The sequence below is a fragment of the Lolium perenne genome, chromosome 3 (genome assembly GCF_019359855.2).
Source record: "Lolium perenne isolate Kyuss_39 chromosome 3, Kyuss_2.0, whole genome shotgun sequence".
Classification (NCBI taxonomy): Eukaryota; Viridiplantae; Streptophyta; class Magnoliopsida; order Poales; family Poaceae; genus Lolium; species Lolium perenne.
Genome location: NC_067246.2, coordinates 99,999,182 through 100,022,307, shown reverse-complemented (window position 1 = coordinate 100,022,307; position 23,126 = coordinate 99,999,182). Strand labels below are relative to the sequence as shown.

The 23,126-nt window shown below is 45.4% G+C and overlaps 1 protein-coding gene across 1 annotated transcript; it reads left to right on the top strand.

Moving 5' to 3' along the window:
• Nucleotides 1-3,130: 3,130 nt before the first annotated feature.
• LOC127341984 (cytochrome P450 736A117) lies at nucleotides 3,131-6,343 on the top strand. Its single transcript, XM_051367926.2, has 2 exons — nucleotides 3,131-4,158; nucleotides 5,524-6,343. Exons 1-2 carry the CDS (start codon nucleotides 3,163-3,165, stop codon nucleotides 6,130-6,132), a joined length of 1,605 nt encoding a protein of 534 aa, XP_051223886.1. The 5' UTR covers nucleotides 3,131-3,162; the 3' UTR covers nucleotides 6,133-6,343.
• Nucleotides 6,344-23,126: the final 16,783 nt, after the last annotated feature.

The window sequence follows — 23,126 nt, the reverse complement described above, 5'->3', positions numbered from 1 at the left end:
ACCCGAGACGATGATCGATGCCCGTTTGAGCATGGGTGGAGCGCCTAGGCAGGTAGGTCGGGTCACTTGTCCTCTTTCGGCCCTCGTGGCCTCCCTCTCGTGCTTCTTTAGCCCCTCGAGATATCAATTGTGGATGGGGGACATTTGTGTGCAGGCTCTTTTTATGCAATGTCATTGAAATATATTATGTTTTCAAACAAATTACTTGTTATCCATATGGGATAATTATGTTCAGTGAAAAATTTAGAACAAAAGATAGTTGGAAGTAACAAATCGCTAGGAAGATCAACATCATGAACCCATCATGGCAGGGAAGGTTGGTTTGACCCCTCTTTCTCTAACGGAAGTTTTATTTTATATAATATTGTAATTGGAGTGGACTCCTATTAAAGCACATGACCTACTTAGTTAGTTTGGTAACTATACCTAAACAGTAGCATGAATAATAGAACATAATCAGATTGTTTTAAATAGAACATTCATAATAACCTAACCAACACATTCACAATATCATAAACTGAATTATGGAAACACAAATTGTCATAACAAAACATAATACTTGCAGTAACTTAAAAAACACATTCGCAATAACATAAATCGAAATACGTAAACACAACAATATAAACGTAATATTCAAAATACCCAATCAATATAATGTAACATATTTTTAATAGGAAATTTACATTGACCTACACAAAACATAATAGATTAAATGTCTGTAAATATGAATAAACCCTAGTTCATCGTCACAATGGCAGGCCACACATATATTTATACCTTCAATTAAGCGGGAGTTCTTTGTCGTCTTGTCCGATGATAGAAAACACACTGAAATCTATCTTTACAAAGGACAATTGCTACCAAGATTCTTACTCATCGAAGGCAAATAACAGAATGTTCTTCCGTATGCTCCATGATCTTTCGCAAGTAAAATTCAGATCTACCACGTTAGACCCACGAATGCAAGCATGCAAGCCATTCTCATTAGGATGGTGAAATCCCTTGAGACACGAGAATAGGAACAATACATGAAAATATCATCACACATAAGAATATCAGAACCAATAACGATCCATCAATCATTCAAAATGGCGTTCCTTCAATCTTTTTTTGCCGGTGGCGTATGTGGCGCTCCCCAGGGCGCCGCCGGGGGGCCTAGCCCAACCACCACACCCCCTCCCCTCGAGCAGGCTTCCTCCCGCCGTTGCCGCCGGCTTCTGCCGCGGTGGCGGTGGCCCCTGGCGCCGAAGGTGCTGGGGTGGAGGAGCGGCGGCGGCTCTTCGGTGCGGCTGGGGCGGCATCAGCGGATCTCGGCGTTGGCAGAGGTTGGGGCGGCGTCCCCAGCCTGGCGGCGGTGGCGCTACTCGCTGATGGCGGTGGCTTCGCTGCGGGTCTAGGTCCCCCACCTAGGCCCGTCGTCCTATGGCGGCGCGGAGGGGCATAGGGCGGTGGATCGATCGGCGGAGGGTTGCGGAGAAGGCGCTACGGCGGCGGCGGTCCTCGGTGGTTGCTGCCGGCGGTGCTAGTGCAGCTGGTGGCGGTGCGACCAGGGCTGATCGCGGCTGTGTAGCCTGCTGGTTCCCGCACCCCAGGGTCGTCCGTCTTGCCGGATCTTCGGTGTGACAGGCGACGAGGATGTCCGTTTGCATGGGGGCTCGGCCTGTGTAATGGCGGTGGTCCTAGGGTTCCTCACGCGCCAAGACGACGACCTTCTGGAGGTTGATCTTCTTCATCGAGCCGGAGTGATGAGTTTCGGAAGGCTCCGCCGGCGAATGGAACAGTGCATCTTATGTCTGGAGTTCGCTGGATCGGGTGGTATTCGGTCGCGCGCACCCATGCTTTTATTCCGACCGTTTGGTTCTGGAGGGAGCGGCGTGAAGCTCTTTTTCTGTGTTGACATCAAGTGACTATGGATCCATGATGAATGTCGGAAGAAGAGAATTTCATGAAGGCCGGAGGGGAGGACTAGCTAAGGGAGGTTCAAGTCTCCGCGCTGTTGAGGGGCTTGCTTGGTGTCTGGGCTTCACATCAGCGGTATGAAAGTGGGGGCGACAACACATGTGAAGCCCAGAGTCCTACCTTTCAGGGTGAAAATCCAAGGTCTGGCCTTAACTGGTTGTGCCTGGCAGTGACCTTGGTGGAGGCATTGTTTTGAGAGTGGGGACTATCTTCAGGGTGAAAACCTAAGATCTTTGATCGGGCGACGACGGTGTTGGAGCACTGTTCCCTTCTTGGAGGCGTCGTTATTTGGAGAGTCTGCAATTCAGGTGTTGTCATGGTGGTGGATGTATTGCTGTTGTTAGGCCCGAGACACTGTAGCGGAACTTTTGTTTCTTAGTTTTATTTTCCTTTTTTTTTTGGCTGTGTGCATCCGTAGTGCCTTTAGGGTGGTGTGTTGTTGCAGAGGCTGGGTGTAATTGGTATCTCTTGATATTAATATATTCCCTTTATCGAAAAAATGTGGTTTCATTTGACACCCATGCATCTTATCTTTTATTTATTTACCTTCATTTGCTTGTGGTAGTGGTACTCATGAATGAATTTGTAAAAGCCGTGGTCATGTCTAGCGCATGAGTCATGTACAGTTCGGCCAGTTCATAACTGCACGCAACACAAGCAATTATTTGCCACAGTATGTGAATATGTGATCCGGATTGGATTTGTGTGACTCCAAACACGATCTGTGTGGGGCCTAATTACTGGTGTTAATTTGACAATTTGTGAATCCTCTGGAAGGGGCCATGTTCACTTTCATGTTTCAACGTCGTCCAGCATGAATTCTGGTGCTCTGTTGACATTTCCAGCGAGAAACTAAGATATACTCTCTATACAAGATGCACATCGAGTACTCTATAATTAGAACTGTTGAGCGAGCATTTGGTATTTCCGTCAGCGTCAGCGCCTGAGCACGTGCCCAAATGCCAAACCGTGGAACCATCCAGATATAGTAGCTGAGCAGCGACATCTCACCTTATAATTTAGCTGCATTTGGCGTGCGGTACTCATGAACTTGTCAAGTCCCCATCCTGTCTACGGTGTAGCATGTCGTTATGTGAGATCATAATTTTGGAGTCAAACGGCGCGCGAATTCTACAGAAGCAAAATACAGTAGTGTTTCGCATGAACTACATAAACAGAAAGAGAGCCCGCCTGCATTTGCATATGCTTGATACGTACACAGCCATGGACGTCTCGTCACTCTTTGCTGTCCGGCACTCGCCGCTCTTCCTCCTTCTCCTCACCCTGCTCGTGCCAGCCTTCTCCTTCCTGGTCCTCTTCTCCACCAAGAAGAAGAAGCTTCCTCCACCCAGCAGCAATGGCGCTCAGCGGCTTCCTCCGTCCCCGCCGGGTCTTCCCATCCTCGGCCACCTCCACCTTCTCGGGTCCCTGCCGCACCGGAACCTCCAGTCGCTGGCCGAGGCGCACGGCCCGGTCATGCTCCTGCGCCTCGGCCGCGTGCCCACCGTCGTGGCATCCTCCGCCGCCGCGGCGCAGGAGGCCATGAAGACCCGCGACCTGGCCTACGCGAGCCGCGCCCACATGCTCATGGCCGACAAGCTCCTCTACGGCCAGGACATGGTGCTGGCGCCCTACGGCGAGTACTGGCGCCAGGCGCGCCGCGTGTGCGTGGTGCACCTCCTCAACCCGCGCCGCATCCGCTCCTTCCGCCGCGTCCGGGAGCAGGAGGTCGCCGCCCTGCTCGGCCTCGTCCGCCGCTCGCCTCCGGGCGGCGCCGTGAACCTCAGCGACGTCATCACCTCCTACTCCAACGCCGTCATCAGGCGCGCCGCGTTCGGCGACGGGGACTACTGGATCGACGGCGACGACGGCGGAGAGAAGCTGAGGAAGGTGCTCGACGACTTCGAGCACCTGCTGGGGACGGCCACGGTGGGGGAGTTCGTGCCGTGGCTGGCATGGCTCGACACGTTGGCGGGGGTGAATGCCAAGGCGACGCGCACGTTCCAGGCGCTGGACGGGTTGCTCGACCGGGTCATCGCGGTGCACCGCCAGCGGCGCCTCGCTGGTGGACGGCCGGTGGGCGACGACGGCGAGGACGATCGGCGGGACTTTGTGGACGTGCTGCTGGACGTGAACGAGTCCGGAGAAGAGGCCGGCGGAGTCCACTTTGACGAGATCCGCATCAAGGCCATTATGCTGGTAAGTACGTACTCCTCCTATATATGTTTGGTTCCGCATGGCACTGGACACTACAACGATCAGCTCGATCATGCTATGTAGGCAACAGTAGAAAGAACCCAGGTGCATGTTAAGTTGGAACTAATCTTGTTAGTAATTCATTCAGCATGTTTAGTTACGTAGCTAGCTAGCTGAGATGGATAAACTAGATAGTGGTTAGGCGAAAACTTCGCTCCATGTAGCCCTTTATTTGCAAAAAATCGAAAATAGTAGTTTTAAGTTTCAGAAAAATCGGAAAAAAAATCTGGATGTAGACAATGATGAAATCCACAAACGTGTAAAATTTCAATGTGAAATCCTTTGTATAGTAGACTACACAAAAAATGACAAAATCTAACAGTTTTTATAGTTTTGAAATGTGCGGTATTCACTATTCTTAGATCGACGCATTTGTGATTTTCGTGTAGCCTAAATTACTAATAATTTTACATTAAAATTTTGCATGATTGTAGATTTCATCATTGGCTACGTACATGATTTTCTTTCAGAATTTTTTAAAACTTAAAAATATAATTTCCGAATTTTTGGAAATAAACTTAAAAATATGATTTTCAAAATTTTGAAAATAAAGAGCTACATGTAGGTTGTTACTGTGAGGCTAGCTTCATGCGTGTGGTGTTTAGCCTGATCAGTGTGGCCGTTGAGAAATAGTCGTGCAAGTGCCTAGTCCAACTCGTGAGAATAGGGCTAGGGGTTAGTGTGTCTTCCGTGTGAGTGTGTGTTTTTCCTGGGTTCTCTCAGCGTGTGTGTGTTTATGTGAGAGTGCTGAGAGAGAGGAGGAAAGCTGCAAGGTGCAGCCCCAACAGTGCAAACAGGTCAGAGCTACAGGAAGCGCTGACTCTGATCATCTTCACTTCCGTTCCGATGCGGTGGTGGAGAAGGCTTGCTCCTTCTCTTGTCCCCACCAATGCTTATCCAATACGTATACGTTATCCGGCCCCCCATTTGGTTGATGAGCAAGTGAGCAATGTCTTGTAGTGCGTTACTAGCCGCTCTCAAAGTTCTATGGTGGCATCTAAAAAAAATGTTCTATGGTGGTAGTGCCTTTCTTGGATACGGACTCTTCATGCAATCTCCACGTATTTTTGTGTATGCGGCGTATTTTGTCTTCAAGGATGCAGAAGTGAAATACAGTAGATGGTATTGGCCTTGTTTAACTATTTTTGACTCTTTTCTTGTTGCTCCTCCTGATTACACATAGGATATATACTATTACCTCTGTTTTGAAAAGTGAACCTTTTTAGAAAATTTAGCTTTTTAAAAAAGGATTACATTTGGGGGTGGAGGTAGTAAGCGTGACCTAACCTTCTGCCCACAATTACACAGGATATGTTCGCCGCTGCCACTGACACGACATACACGGCTTTGGAATGGGCCATGGCGGACCTCATCAACCACCCGCTTGAAATGCACAAGCTCCAGGACGAGATCCGCGCCGCCGTCAACGGTGCCAACCACGTCAATGAGGACCACCTCGAGCAGCTGCGCTACCTCAGGGCTGTCATCAAGGAGAGCCTTCGGCTGCACGCGCCGCTGCCGCTCCTCCTTCCTCGGGAGACGCTGGAGGACACGGAGCTGCTAGGCTACCGCGTTCCGGCGAGGACCCGAGTGGTGATCAACGCGTGGGCCATCGGCCGCGACCCAACGACGTGGGAGCGCGCCGACGAGTTCGTCCCGGAGCGGTTCATGGATGACCCGGCAGAGTACGGCGTGGTGCAGGATTTCAGCTTCGTGCCGTTCGGCGCCGGGAGGAGGGGGTGCCCAGGGGCTGGGTTCGCCGCGCCGTCGATGGAGCTCGCACTGGCGAGCCTGCTGTACCATTTCGACTGGGAGCTGCCCAATGGCACGTCCAAGGTGGACATGCGCGAGCAGTTTGGGATCTCGGTGCGACTCAAGGCGCCGCTGCATCTGGTTGCTAAGCCGTGGTCTCCTTGACCGCCGCGCGTGGCTTGCTTGAAGATCTACTAGACCTTCCATGGCTGATGGATGTGATGTACAGTGGTTTACCACCTTATACAGACTAGTACAATACCCGTGCGTTGCTACGGGTAACCCAACAAATGTGAACCACATTGTTCCTATAATTTAAATTAAAGCATGTTCATGTAGAATTGCTAGACCCTCAATTAAATCATATTCACCCCAAGCTGCTTTGTCGAGCTCTATCACTTTTAGGTCTTACTTGACTTGTGTCTTCTCAAATGATTATAGGTGGTGGCATTTGCTCTTCCTTTACCGTAACTGAACTTGGTAGGGCCAATACCTTGATGCATGATCGGGTGTTTCGTTCCTTGCAAATAGGTAAAATAGATGTCCCAGCATTGGGTGGAAGGCATTAGGGAATTTTTTTCTGATCGTGAGACTTGGTTACGTACGATAATCTTCATTTCTAGATAATTATTATTACCCTCTCCGATTCATAAAAGTGTCGTGTCGGGGTTTTTGTTCAAATTTAGTTTAAATTTGAAAAAAAAGTACCGACACTTATTGTGGATTAGAGGGAGTATTTTTCGATCAGATGGTAAGAGCATCTCTAGTAGTGCCCGTATAAACACGAACCGAAAATACGGAGTTCGGTCTCCTGAATTTTTCAGTTTCGATTATTTTAGTCGCGGCGCAGAATAGAAACTGAAAACGCGAACTGAAAAATGGAAATCAAAGGTCACGTGAAATTTTGGTCCGATGAACCATGCGAAATGAAACAAAATTTTGCTCCGATCGAGCTACATTCGAACATAATTTACATATGCGAATCAAAATACTAACTAAACCTACACCAGCGCGCTAATTTGATCCAAAATTGGCCCGGGATTGTCACCGGGGCTCTACGCGCGGCGGAGGAGCAGGGTTTTTGGCGCCGGAGACCCCTATGCGAGGACGACTGCGGCAACCTCGAATGGCCCCGCCTCCGCCGAGCTCCCGCAGGTGAGAGCCGGCCTGTCTTCCTCGTCATTGTCGCTGTCGCCGCGCGGCGGAAGCGTAGGCAACGGTGGGTTGCACGAGCCGGCGGGCAGCGTGTCGGCTTCCCCATCGCGCGCCTCGGAGCACTCTAGCCGGCGCGCGAACTTGCGCGGCCACATGCGGGCCACCCTCTTCCAAGCTCCGTCAGAGCGCGCCCGCCTCACGCGGTCCGCCTCCGACCGCACACCCGGCGGACATGGCGGCGATCCTCCACCGCCGATTCGGCCCCCTCCCCTACTGGCCCATCGTGCGCGCGCCATTGCGAAGGGAGGCGTGGTGGCGGCAGAGTGAATAAGCCGAAGACGGCGAAGAAATTGCTCGCTGGAGGTCGATACTTTTCGCGGTGGAGCGGCGGCGGGGGAGTAGGGTTTTGGAACCCAACTCGCCTCCGCATCATGTATAAATACGAGGCGGCCGTCCAGTTTCTCGGGACCCCAAACTTATTTTACGGGTCAGGACGCAAGTTTGGGCTCTGTTTTGGGCCTCTTTTGGCACCGTATTCTCGTTAGAAAAATACTGGTCCGGCTCGTTTTTGTTGCTCTAAGTACATTAAAATAATCTAACCACAATATTATAAGAACAATATTTTTGACGCTGTACTAATGCTAGTTCGATCCAACAAATAGATATACATTTGATAAAACCATGTACCTCCCTATTGAATAATCTAATTTTTTAGTACTGCAAGTCTGCTCATTTGTTGCAGTAGTGGACAATCACTTTCGATTAGAGATTGTAATTCTTATTTTAAAGGTAATCTTGAGAATATGGGGGCGATGCATATGTATATATCTGATTCTGAATCTCAAGGTATCCGCATGTTGAATGGTCAAGGGGGCGGCCAATGTTCGTTATTGTATCTAGAATTGTTGGTGAAAAATAAATGAAATCCCAATGCATAGTATCTTAGATGTCTCGTTATATTGGGAAATGCAAAACTGATCCCGAGCTCAGATGTGCTCTTTATCAGGGTCATCCATACGTCTAGAGATTTGTGCCAAGTTATGTATTCATTGTGTATTTTTGTGTTTTTTTTTCTTTAAGATTTTCAAAAACTGTGCTAGCGGCCCACAGCTTTGAATGCTGTACAGACCCTTCGCATGTGCAGATGTCCAACTGTGCTCTATCATCTGTCTCTGAGTAGGACCTACCGACTTTGCATGTCCCTCCCTATCCGATTAACCGGTCACTAAAATTTGTCTGTGAGTTTTGACTTGTCCATGAGTTAACGGCGCCTCACAACCTTATCCCCATGACTCCATCAGTAACGAGTCCCTACTAATGCAAATCCATAGCTTCGTGGTCATCTTGCTCGCGCAGCGCCAAGAAAATCTCAGGTAATAAGGTAGAACGGGAGGTAGTCGAGCTCTCGGAGAACTCATGACCAAGTTCCTGTCCTCGACCTGCCAGTGCACGGTCAATGCGGAGGCCTGGAGGAAAGGGAAGTCGGAGCCTCGGAGGCGACGCGAGTCGCGGCTCGTCGCGCGCGAACCAGACATGGTAGAACGCGAGGTACATGGCGCCGTTGACCACATGTAAAATGTGAGGGAGAGCTCGGACGTGCCGTCGGCCCGTCGCACGGCGGAGGCCATCACGACGCACACCTCGACGATGTTTAACTGCGTCACCTCGTGCGGAGAGCGCAGATGACATTTAATGGCAGTGAGCCTCGATGCCATGTGCAGATTGGACCAGACATAGCTCATTACAGTATCTCTCACTGGCCCACCAAAGAAAAGATGTACGGTACATCTTACTATATTCAACTTGCCAAACGCATGTATTTGGCAGGTGAAAATAATACATCAGAACAGCTCCCGTAGCTCCTCTTGACCAATCAGCGCGCGGGAGCAGATGTGCTCGTGATCAGAAACGCCGCGTCCCGTTATATTTGGATTTGGATCTGAAGATTAGAATAACCTGAAACTCGTCCAGTTGTAGCGCACTCTCTTCTGTCGCATCGAGCTGCTTCTCTTCTCATCCTCCGAGCGCTCCAAAGACTCTAGCACCAGTCGATCTGCTGGCGCTCCCTCCAACCCCCAACCTATGTCGATCAGCTGGCGCTCCTGCTCACCTATCGCGATGTATTTGGATTGGCGATTTTTTTGATCGATCGATCTCTCTGTTGGGTTGGGGCCGCTGGCTGGTCGACAGGCTCGCGGAGTTCTTCGACGGCATCGTCGCACTCGGCAAGCTCTGCCCTCATACCCATGGCCTCAGCCTCGAGGCGGAGCCGCCTAGTGCGGGAAGCTAGCGGCTAGCGCGCGATGCGCTCGCTTAGGTCCTCGATAGCATCGTCGCGCTCGGCAAGCTGCGCGCTCATACCCACGGCTTCAGCGTCGAGCCGCCGGTGCGAGATGCTACCGCCTAGAGCGGTGAGGACGGAGTGGCCGCAGCCTTATTCATGGCTTTGACCGAGACAATCTCCACCAAGGGCGTCGCTTTTTTTTCTAACTCGTGCTTCGTTTTTTTTTTCCGCGTGCGAATTTTAATCGACGGGACGTACGACGTACCAGACCGATTGCAATTTAATAGTTAAGAAGATCGATGTAAGTGCATGTACGTAAGATACAATGTGAGTTGCATTCTCATGTAAAGTTACGTCAACAAAAACAATTACACTCTTACAATGTACTCCCGGAGCCGGAGACTCTTGTGCACGACCTTGATTAAATGGTGCACCCCAGCAGAAGTGTGAGGAGTTGAGACCACCGTAAGGTTTGGAGGGGCGGAGCCCAATGGGCCAAACCTGATGCACGGGCATCAGGGCACACAAATAATTTTAGTAGTACTTACCATCAGGAATCCGGGGGTGCTGTACGCCGACCTGGTCGGCGCGGACCAGGCGCCGCACACCCCCCAGGTGGGTTGTTGGGCCGGCCCAACATATTCCCACTCCTGTTATTTTTGTTTTTTTTTGCTTTTTCGTTTTTTCTGGTTAATTTTTCTTTTTACATTTTTTAAAAGATGATTCTTTTTAGACCCGATTTTTAAAAATTATTTTAGTTTTTTTAGAAATTTAAATATTTTCAAAATTTGAACATTTTTCAGGTTGGAACAATTTTCAAATTAGAACAAATTTTAAATTGGAACAAATTTTAAATTAGAACAAATTTTAAATTGGAAAAAATATTTTTCAAAAAAATTATTATTTTTTATATGTGAACAATTTTCGAATTTGAATAATTTTTATACTTGAACAATTTTTGAATTTGAACAATTTTTATACTTGAATAATTTTCGCATTTGAACAATTTTATACTTGAACAATTTTCGAATTTGAAATTTTCTCGAATTTTTTTAGTTAGAACATTTTACATTCAAAAATATATGTAAATTTAAAATATTAAATATTAAAAACGAAAAAAGAAACAGAAATGAAAAAAACAGAAATGAAAAAGAAACAGAAATGGAAAAAAAAACAGAACAGAAAAATGATTCAGAAAAAAAAGCGGCCAACTGGCCCAACACCCGAACTGGGCCGGCCCGTACCGCGCGGGGGGTGTGCGGCGCGCGGTACGCGCCGACCTGGTCGGTGTATAGGAAATCCGTCAGGAATCGGCCTGTACATCAGGGTGGGCCGAACATCGTGCATTAGGGTGGGCCGCCAGCCGCGTGTTGTGCATCAAGGCCACCGGGCCTTGTCTTGCCCGCACGCCCGACTAGGCCACGTTCCGTATCTCTGGAATAGGGATGGAAATAGATCTGCGTACCCGTGAGGTAAAACCCCAATAAAAATATTGGTATGGAATAAAATATTACCCATGTGTTTGTAAATAGAAAAATATCATAGCCATCGGACGGAGCGGGTATAGGTATGGGATCGTGGAACCCATACCCATTTACCCATTTACCCATCTAAATTTGACAAATGGACATCCTAATATTCTAAACTACTTAATTTCTCCTCTAATCATGTCTTCATGTTGCTAAGCTGAACCTCACCCCTTTCGATCTCAGAATCGTTGGTAGGTTAGTGTGGATTAGACCCTATTTTGGATTGCTTCACCTCCTGTCATATTTTTTGATCATTATGATGTGTTGTAAGTGTGGGTATTTTTACCCGCGGGTACCCATTTACCCTGTCAGGTGACGTGTATGGGAAAAACTTGTACCCATTGACGAGTATTGGTACATGTGACGGGTAATATTGAAGGTGACGGGTACGGGTATGGGATGGCTCTACCCGTACCCATATCCTACGCGTGCCATCCCTACTCTGGACTCCTCTTGTATGCAGTGTCGCATGCTCACATTGAGACTCTGCTCGATCGTGGTCGGTCGATCCACTCAATCAAGGTCGGGAACAAGAACAACTTCGGGTGCAGCTCTTCCAGCGGCGAGGCTCCGATAGTCCATACTCCGTACTTCGATCCGATCACTGGCCAGAGCCAGGTAAAACTGCATCGTATAAGAGTGAAAATCATGCCAGCAGGGCCTTGTGTCCTAGAAATGCAAAACCTCCTCGTCAACTAGGAACCGGAAACATCCTATAATTAAAATGGGAGCGCCCATCTAGTACATCAAATTCTTAGCGAGTACTACAAACGCTACAAAAGCCATCACCTCCATTGAACCGCCAAACAATCTTCATGGTTAGTATCTACATAAACTTCGTTGTTCCTACCGTCGACGCCACCATGGCGCCAGACAGCGTCACGCGCGTCCATCGTCACACGCCGGCCGCCGAGACCCATCGAGACTTGTCATTGTAGTGGTAAATGGCACGCCGCTCCACCTTGGTCTCCACGCGAGAAACACACGATGACCCACGCCCAACCACCATGCAGTCCACACGTCCGTACAAGCGATGAATGTCCCCAAAGATGATGCCTCCACGTCAATAAGATATTTTTTCACGTGCACTATGATGTATTGCATTTATCCTTCCACCCCTACTAGTGTTGTGTATATCCTTGCAAATTGGATGGGAGTGCTTAGGAAAAAGTTATTGCACATATCCAGGTGGGGGTAATGTAATTTACGCTAGGTACTACGTGTGGACTTGTCTTCCCGACGGATCTTCTAGGATCCGATCGGTATTCGTGTCAATGGGCGGGTGTTGTTGCAAGGTTGACCCTTATGATCTATTATTTTCATCTTTGGCGGGACTCTGGTGGGCTGGTCTTTTGGGACCTTAGAACGACGACTTCCCATCTATTTACTACAACAAGCTATACCCATCTTCAGTGAGGAAGGGGCGAGGATGACGACACACATTTGGATCGCTCTAGCTAGTGATTGGAGTCTTCGCTGGGTGGTGGAAGAATCTATTTATATTTTTTTTATTACTTTAGAGCTTTTTTGCTACAATTAATGTTTATTAATAAATAGATGAATTTTTGCAAAAAAAAAACAACAACACATACAAGTTGGTTGTATTCTATTTACTAAGCTTTTAATTGCCCTTTGGGATGCACTGTTGTGTACCCTCCAGACAGTGTTTGTAGAGCCTACGTGTATCTTTATATTGTCAATTTGACAAATATAATACAAGATATGTATTATGAAAATATATGTTTTTGTGGAGGAAAAGGAATTATATATTACTTAAACAGTAGCATTGCAATCCCTACGGATGAGTTCAATGATCTCATCTGGCCCATGACCAAACCAATCAGCAGTACTATCAGACTCCCTATCAAACCGAGCTAAGGCATCGCTAGCGCTATTCTGGGAACTTGAAATATTTGCAATGTCAATCCGACGATCCGACAACAGGAGACGCTTGACCTCAGACTTTAGATATTCTATTTTCTAATGATATAATTTTTATATTCTACAGTTTATATTATCTTGGTTAAATTGACTATCTAAATACGACGCAAGCCCTATAGATCGGAACAAAGGATGTACTCCGTAATAATTATGCAATCATACAGCAACTTAGAAAAGAACAGAAAATCCCAAGAAAAGCAGGTCGTCCAGTGACCACGCAGCCCAAAGTAAAAAAGAAAAAAAGGAGGCCCATACAATATGACTGGCAACCTGTAAAATGTACTTCCAGGCCGGCGAATTTGACGAGAAATCAAAGCCTGGACGCCGTGATCAGATGCTCTTCATTGTTGTTAGCCAACGCACGCCCTGTCACAGAGCAGAAGCTTCTGCACCTTTCCCGTGGAGTTCCTGGGCAGCTGATCCACGAACACCACCTTCTTCGGCACCATGAAGCGCGCCATTTTGGTCCGGCAGAAAGACACGATCTCCTCTTCCTTGACCTCAGAGGTTCCGTCCTTGAGCGACATGAACGCGCACGGTGACTCGCTCCAGTATTGATTAAGATTATGATAGTAGCATGTCACTTCAGAAATTATCCTTGTTATCGTTTACCTACTCGAGAGCGAGTAGGAACTAAGCTTGGAATGCTTGATACGTCTCAAACGTATCTACAATTTCTTATGTTCAATGCTAGTTTTATGACAATACTCACATGTTTTATATACACTTTACATCATTTATATGCATTTTCCGGCACTAATCTATTAACAAGATGCCGAAGCGCCAGTTCCTGTTTTCTGCTGTTTTTGGTTTCAGAAAACCTACACAGGAAATATTCTCGGAATTGGACAAAACGAAAGTCCAGGGTCTTATTTTTCCATGGAGCTTCCAGAAGACCGAAAAGGATACGAAGTGGGGCCACGGGGCGCCGACACCACAGGGCCGCGCGGCCAAGGGGGGCCCGCGCCGCCCTATGGTGTGGGTCCCCGTGCCTCCTCCGACTCTGCCCTTCCGCCTACTTATACTCTCCGTCGCGAAAATCCTATTACCGAGAGCCACGATACGAGAAAAGTTCCAGAGACGCCGCTGATACGTCTCCAACGTATCCATAATTTCTGATGTTCCATGCTTGTTTTATGACAATACTTACATGTTTTGCTTGCACTTTATAATGTTTTTATGCATTTTACGGAACTAACCTATTAACAAGATGCCACAGTGCCAGTTCCTGTTTTCTGCTGTTTTTGGTTCCAGAAAAGCTGTTCGGGCAATATTCTCGGAATTGGACGAAATCAACCCCAAACATCTTATTTTTCCCGGAACCTTCCAGAAAGTCAGAGGGGGGCCAGAGGGGTGCCCTGGGGGCCCCACACGTGTGGCCGGCGCGGCCCAGGAGGGGGGCGCGCCGCCCTAGTGTGAGGTGGCCCCGTGGCCCCTCCGACTCCGACTCTTCGCCTATTTAAGCCCTGGAGACCTAAAAACGCGATACCAATTGACGAAACTCCAGAAAAGTTACTGTGACGCCGCCGCCATCGCGAAACTCCAATTCGGGGGGACAGAAGTCTCTGTTCCGGCACCCTGCCGGGACGGGGAAGTGCCCCCGGAAGCCATCTCCATCGACGCCACCGCCTCCATCATGCTCCGTGAGTAGTTCCCCCATGGACTACGGGTTCTAGCAGTACCTAGTCGGTATTCTCTCCTCCATGTACTTCAATACAATGATCTCATGAGCTGCCTTACATGATTGAGATCCATCTGATGTAATCGGTGTTGTGTTTGTTGGGATCCGATGGATGATACATTATGATTAGTCTATCAAAAAAGTTTGTGAAGTTATTGTTGCTGCAATCTTGCTATGTTTAATGCTTGTCACTAGGGCCCGAGTGGCATGATCTTAGATTTGAGCTCTATACTTATTGCTTAGATTGTATCTACAAGTTGTATGCACATGTCACTGTCCGGAACCAAAGGCCCCGAAGTGACAGAAATCGGGACAACCGGAGGGGATGGCGGTGATGTGAGGGACACATGTTTTCACGGAGTGTTAATGCTTTGCTCCGGTGCTCTATTAAAAGGAGTACCTTAATATCCAGTAGATTCCCTTGAGGCCCGGCTGCCACCGGCTGGTAGGACAATAGATGTTGTGCAAGTTTCTCATTGCGAGCACGCACGACTATATATGGAAAACATGCCTACATGATTAATGAATTGATGTTCTTTCTTAATGCCTTATCAATCCTATCAATTGCCCAACTGTAATTTGTTCACCCAACACTTGTCACTTGTTATTGGAGAGTTACCACTAGTGTAGATCGCTGGGAACCCCGGTCCATCTTTCATCATCATATACTTGTTCTACATGTCATTAGAAGTAGTATCAACTATCTTCTGGTGCCATTACCACTGTGTTACTATTACTGTTGCTGTGTTACTGTTACTATTGCTCTCATATCACTGCTACTTTCACATCACCCCTGTTACTAGTGCTTTTCCAGGTGCAGCTGAATTGACAACTCAGTTGTTAAGGCTTATAAGTATTCTTTACCTCCCCTTGTGTCGAATCAATAAATTTGGGTTTTACTTCCCTCGAAGACTGCTGCGATCCCCTATACTTGTGGGTTATCAAGACTGTTTTCTGGCGCCGTTGCCGGGGAGGCATAGCTCTACTCATAAGTTCACCTGGGGAGTACACTCTACCTCTCTCTCTGTTTTATTTTATTTTGATTTGCTTAGTTTACTTTTGTCTAGTTTATTTGTGCTTAGTTTATTTCTGTCTAGTATTATTTTGCTTAGTTTACTTTTGCTTAGTTTCTTTTTGTCTTGTTTTATTTTATACCCAAAAATCCATAAAAATTTGAAAAATCTAAAAACTAAAAAACTGCTGTAATGGGAGAACCAACAACCTACTTGGAGCTCATAGAATGTTATAATAGTTATAGAGAATCAAGAACTGGTGAAGTAATGAGTGCTGTGATAGAAAAATTGAATACAATGGCTAAAATCTTGCTTAAACGCCATGATATAAACTGTTGCTCTCAACAGGACACTAAACATCTTAAATTTCAATGTGGCTTTAGTGAGGAATTTTTAATTAAGAGCTATAATCGGAATTGCTATATTCATTATGGGTTTGAAGAGGTAGAACAATTTGTCATATTTATGGGAGCCTCTGAGATAGAATCCTTCATGGTTAAGAATTATGAAACTTGTGTTGTTTGTAAGGACCTTAAAGATTATGTCTCTTCTATCCTAAATTTTTTCAATGAAAGTTATAGTAATAATCCTTATATCATTGATTATAAAGAGAGACTCATTAATGCACAAGAATGCACTCACAATTTGCAGGAACCTGTGGAAGAAGAAATTGATGAACCTGAAAGCTCATTGGATGAAAAAGAGGAGGAAATTGATGAACCTGAAAGCTCATTGGATGAAAAAGAAGAGGAGAGCAACGAACAAAAGGAGGAAGAATGGATTAGCTATCCATGCCAACCTTCTAATGAGAGTAACTCTTTATCTCTTACATTATTTGATTGTACTCCATGCTTACCGAAAGAGGTTGAATGTTATGTTCCTGTGGATTCTCTTGAAATATTACCTATGAGTAAAACTTGTGAGAATAATTATGCTACTGTTATATATGATAATCCATGCTACTTTGATAAATCTTATGATAATGCTTTGTTTGTGCCTGATGTCGAAATGCATGGTACTAAAGAGTTTTGTTTAGCAAATGTTTATGATAAAGCTCTAGATGATGGTCCTATGTTACTTGATAATATTAATTGTACTACTAATGAAAATGGGATTGGAGAGTTCTTGACATTATCTATGTGTCCCATATCTCTTGAGATTGATCATTCATCTTGTTATATTATTGACAAAAGTGAGTTTGAAAGTTTGGATCCCACTATTTTTGAATTTGATAAAAATTATGTGTTTGGAAATCATGAAAAGTATGCTGCATGTGATAGTTATATTGTTGAGTTTGTTAACGAAGCTACTGAAAATTATTATGAGAGAGGAAAATATGGTTGTAGAAATTTTTATGGTACTAAAACACCTCTCTATATGCTTAAAATTTTGAAGTTACACTTGTTTTATCTTCCTATGCTTGTTACTTTGCTTTTCATGAACTTGTTTATTTACAAGATTCCTTTACATAGGAAGCATGTTAGGCTTAAAAGTGTTTTGGATTTGCTTTTTGATGCTCTCTTTTACCTCTACTCTTGTTTCTTGCGAGTGCATCATTAAAACTACTGAGCCCATCTTAATGGCTATAAAGAAAGAACTTCTTGGGAGATAACCCATGTGTTATTTTGCTACAGTACTTTGTTTTATATTTGTGTCTTGAAAGTTGTTTACTACTGTAGCAACCTCTCCTTATCTTAGTTTTGTGTTTTATTGTGCCAAGTGAAGCCTCTAATCGAAGGTTGATACTAGATTTGGATTTCTGCGCAGAAACAGATTTTTATCTGTCACGAATCTGGGCTGTTTTCTCTGTAGGTAACTCAGAAAATATGCCTATTTACATGCGTGTTCCTCAGATATGTACGCAACTTTCATTAGTTTTGAGTTTTCTGATTTGAGCAACGGAAGTATTTATTAAAAATTCGTCTTTACGGACTGTTCTGTTTTGACAGATTCTGCCTTTTATTTCGCATTGCTTCTTTCGCTGTGTTGGGTGGATTTCTTTGTTCCATTACCTTCCAGTAGCTTTGAGCAATGTCCAGAAGTGTTAAGAATGATTGTCACCTCTGAACATGTGAGTTTTTGATTATGTACTAACCCCTCTAATGAAGTTTATGAGAAGTTTGGTGTGAAGGAAGTTTTCAAGGGTCAAGAGAGGAGGATGATATATGATCAAGAAGAGTGATAAGTCTAAGCTTGGGGATGCCCCCGTGGTTCATCCCTGCATATTTCAACAAGACTCAAGCGTCTAAGCTTGGCGATGCCCAAGGCATCCCCTTCTTCATCAACTTATCAGGTTTCTTCTATTGAAACTATATTTTTATTCGGTCACATCATATGTGCTTTACTTGGAGCGTCTGTGTGCTTTTATTTTGTTTTTGTTTGAATAAAGATGGATCCTAGAAATCCTTGTGTGGGAGAGATACACGCTCCGCTTTTTCATATGAACACTTGTTCTTCGTTTTACTTTTAATGTTCAATGATAAAAGTTGGAAGCTACAATACTTATGGTTATTTGGTTGGAAAAAGAAAATGCCTCATAATGTCTTAGATAATTTGACACTTGGCAATTGTTTTGAGCTCTCAAGTAGATCATGATTAAGTTTTTTCATGTAGTTTAAACCTATTAGTGGAGAACTACCGTAGAGCTTGTTGAAATTGGTTTGCATGATTGGTCTCTCTTAAGGTCTAGATATTTTCTGGTAAAAGTGTTTGAGCAACAAGGAAGACAGTGTAGAGTATTATAATGCTTGCAATATGTTCTTATGTAAGTTTTGCTGTACCGGTTTATACTTGTGTTTGCTTCAAACAACCTTGCTAGCCTAAGCCTTGTATCGAGAGGGAATACTTCTCATGCATCCAAAACCTTGAGCCAAAAACTATGCCATGTGTATCCACCATACCTACCTACTATGTGGTATTTCCTGCCATTCCAAGTAAATACTTCATGTGCTACCTTTAAACCTTCAAAATGCTTCTCAATTTGTGTTGATGTTTTATAGCTCATGAGGAAGTATGTGGTGTTTTATCTTTCAACCTTGTCATTTACTCTTGACGGACTTCCACAATGGACTAGTGGCTTCATCCGCTTATCCAATAATTTTGCAAAAAGAGCAGGCAATGGGGTTCCCAGCCCCAATTAATTACAACTTGCATTAATAAATCTCTTCACATGTTTTGCTCTGATTCATCAGTAAGCAACTTAATTTTGCAAATAGACACTCCTTCATGGAATGTGAATGTTGGAAGGCACCCGAGGACTCGGTTAGCCATGGCTTGTGTAAGCAAAAGGTTGGGAGGAGTGTCATCAATAATGAAACTAAAATACATGTGTAAACAAAAGAGAAGAGGGATGATCTACCTTGCTGGTAGAGATAACGTCCTTCATGGGAGCCGCTCTTGAAAGTCTGGTTGATAAGGTAGTTAGAGTACCCATTACCATTCGTTGACAACAACAAACACCTCTCAAAATTTTACTTTTATGCTCTCTATATGATTTCAAAACTTGAAAAGCTCTAGCACATGATTTATCCCTGCTTCCCTCTGCGAAGGGCCTTTCTTTTACTTTATGTTGAGTCAGTTTACGTACTTCCTTCCATCTTAGAAGCAAACACTTGTGTCAACTGTGCATTGATTCTTACATACTTGCTTATTTGCATTCATTATATTACTTTATGTTGACAATTATCCATGAGATATGCATGTTGAAAGTTGAAAGCAACTGCTGAAACTTATATCTTCCTTTGTGTTGCTTCGATGCTTTTACTTTGAATCTATTGCTTTATGAGTTAACTCTTGTGCAAGACTTTTGATGCTTGTCTTGAAAGTACTCTTCATGAAAAGTTTTGCTATATGTTATCTATTCGTTAGCAACTATAGATCATTGCCTTGAGTCACTTCATTCATTTCATATGCTTTGTAATAGTATGATCAAGGTTATGTAAGTAGCATGTCACTACAGAAATTATTCTTTTTATCGTTTACACTGGTCGGACGAGCAGGAACTAAGCTTGGGGATGCTGATACGTCTCCAACGTATCCATAATTTCTGATGTTCCATGCTTGTTTTATGACAATACTTACATGTTTTGCTTGCACTTTATAATGTTTTTATGCATTTTACGGAACTAACCTATTAACAAGATGCCACAGTGCCAGTTCTGTTTTCATTGCTTTTGGTTCCGAAAGGCTGTTCGGGCAATATTCTCGGAATTGGACGAAATCAACGTCAAACATCTTATTTTTCTCAACCTTCCGTAAAGTCGAGGGGGCCAGAGGGGTGCCCTGGGGGCCCCACACGTGTGGCCGGCGCGGCCCAGGAGGGGGGTGCGCCGCCCTAGTGTGAGGTGGCCCCGTGGCCCCTCCGACTCGGACTCTTCACCTATTTAAGCCCTGGAGACCTAAAAACGCGATACCAATTGACGAAACTCCAGAAAAGTTACTGTGACGCCGCCGCCATCGCGAAACTCCAATTCGAGGGACAGAAGTCTCTGCATTCGGCACCTGCCGGACGGGGAAGTGCCCCGAAGCCATCTCCATCGACGCCACCGCCTCCATCATGCTCCGTGAGTAGTTCCCCCATGGACTACGGGTTCTAGCAGTAGCTAGTCGGTATTCTCTCCTCCATGTACTTCAATACAATGATCTCATGAGCTGCCTTACATGATTGAGATCCATCTGATGTAATCGGTGTTGTGTTTGTTGGGATCCGATGGATGATACATTATGATTAGTCTATCTATAAAGTTTGTGAAGTTATTGTTGCTGCAATCTTGTTATGTTTAATGCTTGTCACTAGGGCCCGAGTGGCATGATCTTAGATTTGAGCTCTATACTTATTGCTTAGATTGTATCTACAAGTTGTATGCACATGTCACTGTCCGGAACCAAAGGCCCCGAAGTGACAGAAATCGGGACAACCGGAGGGGATGGCGGTCATGTGAGGGACACATGTTTTCACGGAGTGTTAATGCTTTGCTCCGGTGCTCTATTAAAAGGAGTACCTTAATATCCAGTAGATTCCCTTGAGGCCCGGCTGCCACCGGCTGGTAGGACAATAGATGTTGTGCAAGTTTCTCATTGCGAGCACGTACGACTATATATGGAAAACATGCCTACATGATTAATGAATTGATGTTCTTTCTTAATGCCTTATCAATCCTATCAATTGCCCAACTGTAATTTGTTCACCCAACACTTGTCACTTGTTATTGGAGAGTTACCACTAGCGTAGATCGCTGGGAACCCCGGTCCATCTTTCATCATCATATACTTGTTCTACATGTCATTAGAAGTAGTATCAACTATCTTCTGGTGCCATTACCACTGTGTTACTATTACTGCTGCTGTGTTACTGTTACTATTGCTCTCATATCACTGCTACTTTCACATCACCCCTGTTGCTAGTGCTTTTCCAGGTGCAGCTGAATTGACAACTCAGTTGTTAAGGCTTATAAGTATTCTTTACCTCCTCTTGTGTCGAATCAATAAATTTGGGTTTTACTTCCCTCGAAGACTGCTGCGATCCCCTATACTTGTGGGTTATCAGCCGCCGCCGCCAATCCCATCTTGGGGGATTCAGGAGATCGCCTCCGGCACCCTGCCGGAGAGGGGAATCATCACCCGGAGGACTCTACATCACCATGATCGCCTCCGGACTGATGTGTGAGTAGTTCATCCTTGGACTATGGGTCCATAGCAGTAGCTAGATGGTTGTCTTCTCCTCTTGTGCTATCATGTTAGATCTTGTGAGCTGCCTATCATGATCAAGATCATCTATTTGTAATGCTACATGTTGTGTTTGTTGGGATCCGATGAATATGGAATACTATGTCAAGTTGATTATCAATCTATCATATATGTGTTTTTTATGATCTTGCATGCTCTCCGTTGCTAGTAGAGGCTCTGGCCAAGTTGATACTCGTGACTCCAAGAGGGAGTATTTATGCCCGATAGTGGGTTCATGCCTCCATTGAATCTGGGACAGTGACAGAAAGTTCTAAGGTTGTGAATGTGTTGTTGCCACTAGGGATAAAACATCACCATACTTAATGCAATTGTCTGTTATTTGCAACTTAATACTGGAAGGGGTGCAGATGCTAACCCGAAGGTGAACTTTTTAGACATAGATGCATGCTGGATAGCGGTCTATGTAATTTGTTGTAATGCCCTGAGTGAATCTCATATTAGTCATCATGATATGTATGTGCATTGTTATGCCCTCTCTATTTGTCAATTTCCCAATTGTAATTTGTTCACCCAACATGCTATTTATCTTATTGGAGAGACACCACTAGTGAACTGTGGACCCCGGTCCATTCTTTTACATCTAAATACAATCTACTGCAATCATTGTTCTCTACTGTTCTTTGCAAACAAACATCATTTTCCCCACCATACGATTAATCCTTTGTTTACAGCAAGCCGGTGAGATTAACAACCTCACTGTTAAGTTGGGGCAAAGTATTTTGATTGTGTTGTGCAGGTTCCACGTTGGCGCCGGAATCCCTGATGTTGCGCCGCACTACACTCCGTCACCAACAACCTTCACGTGGCCTTCATCTCCTATTGGTTCGATAACCTTGGTTTCTTTCTGAGGGAAAACTTGCTGCTGTACGCATCACACCTTCCTCTCGGGGTTCCAACGGACGTGTGCTTTACCGTCACAAGCAGGCGGTACAGAGGTTTGTGAGAGGATGGACCACTGAATACAATGAGGAGTTGGTGATGGATATGGCGGTGAAGACGTTGGAGGGCTCAGCGAGGAGCGCCGGGAGGCGGAGGCGTGGGCGGCGTCGGCGGCGGCGCGGGGGACTCCTTCTCCGCCGCCGGCATCATGGGGGAGCGCCGCCCCTTACCCTTCTTCTTCCTTGAGTTGGTGCTGGTGTAGATGAGTGTTTCCCCCTCCTTGGCTGCTGCCAAGGAGGAGGATTTTCGTGACAATGCTTGGGGGCCTCTAAAAATAGGGTTTCCCATCAATATATAGTGTTGGAGATGCAATCTAGGCCATGGGATGGATGCCCCTTTGATCCAAGGGCTCTTGGGCACCTCTAGAATCTTCCTAGGACTCCCCTCTGTCCTTCATGAGCCTCACAACTCGTGGCTGGGCCGAAATATCCAGGTATGGAAAGAGTTTGTGTCAAATACGTCACCAACTTTCGGAGTCCCGAGACTGCACGAACCTCCGCAGTAATTCTGCTCTGCCGGATGCATCCGTTGTCCGTTCTGCACGAATAAGATGTCTAAATTGGTTGGTTTGAAATTCCCTACAACTTTGTAGCTTACAACTTTTCCATTGGACGTCGTTTTGATAGAGTTTCGAAGCGATCTTTGAAAAGTGTTCAGCAGGGACAGATTCCGGGAAATTCCAGATTTCACCATAATGAGCTATTTCCTTCCATATTTGCCTATTTCCTGCACAACAAAGTTGAAACCAAGAACTTGTGCACTTCTGCAACTATTAATATGTTAGTCCCTTAAAACATATAGTAATTAGTATAAAACAAGCATGGAACATCAAAAATTATAGATACGTTTGCGACGTATCAACATCCCCAAGC